General features: G+C 34.3%; 1 protein-coding gene across 1 annotated transcript; it reads right to left on the bottom strand.

The window, feature by feature from the left end:
* Window positions 1-256: 256 nt before the first annotated feature.
* LOC125208019 (DNA replication complex GINS protein PSF1) lies at window positions 257-2,857 on the bottom strand. The gene is made up of 7 exons (XM_048107560.1): window positions 2,725-2,857; window positions 2,092-2,208; window positions 1,348-1,415; window positions 1,082-1,276; window positions 827-989; window positions 582-728; window positions 257-505 (listed from the first exon to the last, which is right to left on the bottom strand). The coding sequence occupies exons 2-7, from the start codon at window positions 2,164-2,166 to the stop codon at window positions 479-481; spliced, it is 675 nt and encodes a 224-aa protein (XP_047963517.1). The 5' UTR covers window positions 2,167-2,208; window positions 2,725-2,857; the 3' UTR covers window positions 257-478.
* Between the last annotated feature and the right edge of the window lie 2,170 nt (window positions 2,858-5,027).

The raw sequence follows: 5,027 nt of genomic DNA, 5'->3' as shown, positions 1-5,027 counted from the left end.
CTTATTAGCTAATCTATTTTGTTTTTTTTTAATGGTAAATGAATTTAAATTAAAAGCCCGTGTCATGAAGAATTTGAACCTGAAACCAAAGATCTAGAGGCATTACTTGGCCAACTCTCATACACATGACATTGTTTTTTCCTTTTTGGTTATATGGCTAGCCATGACATAGTTAATTAGCATATGGGAAAAACATAAAAATGTAAAATCGCGTGCAACCAATGTGAAAGTTGAATTTTGATGAAAATCCACGGCGTAACAATTTAGGCACAATTTTTCAACAATTTTTTTATCCATGACATCCATAGTTTTTACGTGCACCACACACACCAACAAGCTATTGACAATTTGACATACGAATCTCATAATATGGTGCAAGTGAAGTTGACATGTGTAAGAAAAATGGACCTTCACCAGTTTGGTTTCTACTACAGCTTAAAACATGAAACAGTGTCATACATTACACCCTTCATTGAAATCAGCCTGTGAGCTCTTCCATTTGGCCCTGCTCATATCAATAAGCTATCATGTTACAAAAGAGTTCCAATCCAATAGCAGAGAAGAAGTTACTGCAGAGCTACCTGTGTGATGTATTGCTCTGCATCAGTTCTTCGCAAGAACATGATTGCATGCCGCGCTAAGTTGGCTACTTGATCACTCAGTGCAATCTCGCCAATATCATCGAGAACTCTCACCTTTATGTAGGGATCCTTTGGAGGAATCATATCCTGTATGTCACCTTAACATTAGAAGACTAAACGACATACTCTCCATCTCAAACGTTATCGCATACAGTGCAAAAGGTTGGGCGCAGAAAATTAGTTACCACAGTCAGATGAAGGTCGAGCTCTGCCATGTATGATTGTAGAGTTGCAGCGTGATTTTTGAAATATTCTCTTTCAGAAGTACTAAGTTTCTCTTGAATTTCTTCAGGAAGCACACTGTCGACCATCCATCCCAAGCTCCTGATGACTTCTGCCCTTTTATATCTATAATACCAGAGAATGTGATCTATAGGCGAGGATGAGGGCAAGGCGGTTAAAAGAAAAGTGTTCCTTAAGAATAAGTTCTGATTACTCACACATAAGCCATGAGACAGCGCTTATTCCGAACTAGTGAGAGGTGATGGACCAGTGCCCCAAACTGATCAGATTTCAGAGCATTTTGGATCAGTGTCTTCTCAGCTTGAGATTTACTCATTTCATCTTCTGAAGTTCCGATCTCCTCTTGTGATCTATTTTTATCTTTCAATTTATCTTCGTGCTCTTGTATTTTCCTGGTATCATCAAAAGTTATGGAAAAAAGGGCAACATACAAGGAACATACACAATGCACTAGAAAGCTTACCTCATTAAAGGCTGAAGGTGAAGGAGATGTCCGTCACATTCTTCCAGCACTTGAGCGAAAAGGTCATTCTGTGTATGCAAACAAACAGATGTTGATTTTGAAATAAATAATGCAAAGAACTGGAATGGACAAAAAAAATTACAATTGGATCCTGACAAGAAAGGCATAATCATGTTGAGTAATATAGATAGCTTGTCTGAATTGACATATTCCTCCTATATTGTCACCTACACTTGATTGCAAAACTAGTTAATTAAGATTAATGAACTTAAAAAGAAAGGGGGTCATAGTTCAGAAGAACAAGAAAAATTGCTATGTGGTAGCCACAAGCCAATGATCACTCATATTGCTATCCAAACTAAGCTCAATCTAAATTCCATTTTCCCAAAGAAAGACTTTATTATTAACCTACTATTAGGTCTAGGTATCTAATAGGAGTACTAAATTTGTTAACAGTGACATAGATAAAGGAACTCTTCCACATTGTACAAACTCAAAAGTGCAAAACTCTTCGAATGTAAAATGCTATTGTAATCGAAACATTTACTTTAGCATTTTACTGCTGCAGTCTGCAGCATTGAAATGGAATTATAATCATCTTCATTCCAAATACACACATAAACACACATAGTTTCTATATAATCCTTAGTCAAAGTCACTCAGGCCTATAAATACCATCAAAGAAACAAGGCCAATAAAAATGCAAATCAGGCTCCACATACTCTAAAGATCTATGTTGCTTACATTGAAAGTAAAAATCTGCCCATGCTCAACACTAGCAAATTCCTTCACTAACTCACTTGCTTTTCTCCCGTACATCTTTCCTCAAATTCCAAACGGATTCAACTTTCTACAGCCAAACTGCAACATGAGCATTTCATCAAACATGATAGGTACAAAAATTCCTCAGCAAAAAACCCCTCCGATCAATACGAATAAAACGAATGACACTGACACATGAACAAATACGAACACTGAGTGAAACAAGCAGATAACGATAATTGGAAAATTAATTAGAGCAGATGGAGTAGAGAGAAACAACAGTAAAGGTAACCAACCATAAAAATTTACACGCGCACACCACATTCAGATACTCAACTCATCAGCAGAAAAGTGTATCACCGCTAAACTCGGTGTTTCTTCCCCAAATTTTCGTTTCTAACAAATAAATTAACACCTGAAGAAATTCGCTGCGAACACTAACCGGAAACGAACAATCAAACATGATGAATAGATTCACGGAAGAAGTATCAATTTTCCATATCGTATTACAATTAGACCTTCTAAAAGAATCATATCGGAGTACTAAATAAGATGGTATAAAATAAAAAGAATAACGCAAAATAAAAAGGTTTTCATCCATCAACCAGCGATTACCGTTTCTGAGATTTGAAACTGAGGAAGGCGGAAGATTCTGATAACAGATCTTGGATGATTGAAGAGATCAGGTGAAGTCGATGGCCGAGAAATTAAGATCGGAGCTGAGCTGATGAAGAGAAAGATATTTGGGTAATTTGGCTGAGCATACTTTTTGGCGGGAGACGTGAAAACTTAGCCGCCGAAAATATAAATGGGCTGGGCCTAAGATGGATTTGATTGGGCCGAATACAGACTATTGTACTAGTGCCCAGTGAATTACACGCCCAATTCAAACCATCTTCCCCCATCTACATAGAATGTAATTTACCATAACTGAACAATTATATTCCCTCAACATCTTGCTGATAGATTCATCAACATTTAGCTTCTTTCAAAGATTCATTTTTATGTAGTATATAGTATATACATTATCTCCTTGTCCGATTTAATAACAACAGCTTCACGTCTCATCTCTTTTCTTCTTCAGTTTTCTTAGATTTTAGACATGTGTGGATTATTCAAATTTTCTAAGGTTGAAGTAATTTAGACGGCCACAATGATGAAACCTAGGTTCTTAATAATCTGATATTAGATGCTGGGATATGATTAAATTGAATTAAATAGGTGAATTAATGTTATTACATATAAAACATTTTTTTCCAAAATATGATGTTTCTTTTGTTGAGAATTAGATTTTTTTCTTCGTTCGATGTATGTGCAATGCACGAAAATAGTTATCGTTAAAACAAAAAAAGTGTTGGATCTCGGCCTTTGATTTAAGGTCTACAGAAGTACGCCAGAGTTTAATGGCATTATGACCACTGTGACAACTATGAAAGCGTCAATATTGATGCACAAGATTCTTATAAGGATGGAGGGATGTGATCAAATGAAAACTCTAAATATTGTAAAAACTCAAAACTATGATCTGGGCCATTGAAAAATGTCAACAGATCAAAAAAAACATCAACAGAAAAATGTCAACAGAATTTCAACGGTAGTCAATGATTGATGTTGTGTTGATATTGTATTGATACTGTGTTGACATTAAAATCTTGAAATTTTACACTGTGTTGATATTGTATTGAAACTGTGTTGAAGTTGTGTTGAGGAGTTTTGAGTTTGTACAATATATAAGTTTGTATTAGCGACTGGAATTTCATAAATTTGGAGCTATTAAGGCAAGTCAGGAGTAACAAGCAACAAGGTTTCTGTTTCCGCTTCGTTGAATTTCAAGAGTTTAGCTGCATGCAAAGTGCAATTAAGGCTTCTCCAATAACTATACTATGGTGAACTATCCGAGAATATTATAATGTGCTTGGAAAGCAGCCAGGTGCAACAACTATATACTCTATATAACTAACTATGGTCTTGAATAAGGGTGAATTAAGAAAATGAAAGAAATTGGTGAATTAATATTATTACTTATAATAGGATTATTCTAAAAGAAAATTAAGTTTTAACTTTATAGATAATCAGATTATTTCTTCGTGCGCTGCAAATGCGATATATGTGCGATGCACAGAAATAGTTAGGGCTAAAATGAAACTTAAATATGATAGGGTACATATCATTAATTTCTCTCGGTATTAAAATTTAAATCGGATGGAATGTAATCACTAATATAATCACTCAATTTAAATTAAATTTTTGTTAATCAAATTTGTGCCCACACGGCCACATAACCATTCTTCAATTTCAATGGAAACTTAGTTATGGTCTTCATCAGCCATTAAATCTGTGAACATATAAATCAGTAACAAACTGCAAATTCAAGAGGCAAATAATTCGACAGATTATTATCATTTTCCATATCGAAACGTAATCCAATTATGCCTTTTACATTCCAAAATAGTAGTTTAACACTATATAGCAGTCACCAGAAAATGCAAAGGCACTAAAAAACCAATATCATTTTTCATCTATTTATAATAAAATAGAAGAAAATAGACAAAACCTGGTTTTTCTTAAAAGTATAGGCTGGAACATGGAACAAAAGTAGTAAGTTGAAATAATAAGCAACCAAAAGTCCCTTAGCATAATTGCATAAGTTTTCAATAAGTCAATCATGTATGAACTACTAATTGAATTGTGCTAAATTTATTAAATAAAGGCGATTGAATTACGCGTCTAATCAACGAGCTAGACAAATAAAAAAAATGCATGGTAGATTAACAAACATACTATTAATTCAACCGAATCAATGGCCCTTTGACTAAAACCAAAAACAATAACAACAAAAATAGGCATTTGAAGAATGAGCTTGGACCTAACTACATATAACATACTATTTCGATAAAGAAAATAAGTATTTTATTTTA

Source organism: Salvia hispanica, chromosome 2, assembly GCF_023119035.1.
Source record: "Salvia hispanica cultivar TCC Black 2014 chromosome 2, UniMelb_Shisp_WGS_1.0, whole genome shotgun sequence".
Taxonomy (NCBI): domain Eukaryota; kingdom Viridiplantae; phylum Streptophyta; class Magnoliopsida; order Lamiales; family Lamiaceae; genus Salvia; species Salvia hispanica.
This window is presented reverse-complemented; position numbering and strand designations above follow the sequence as displayed.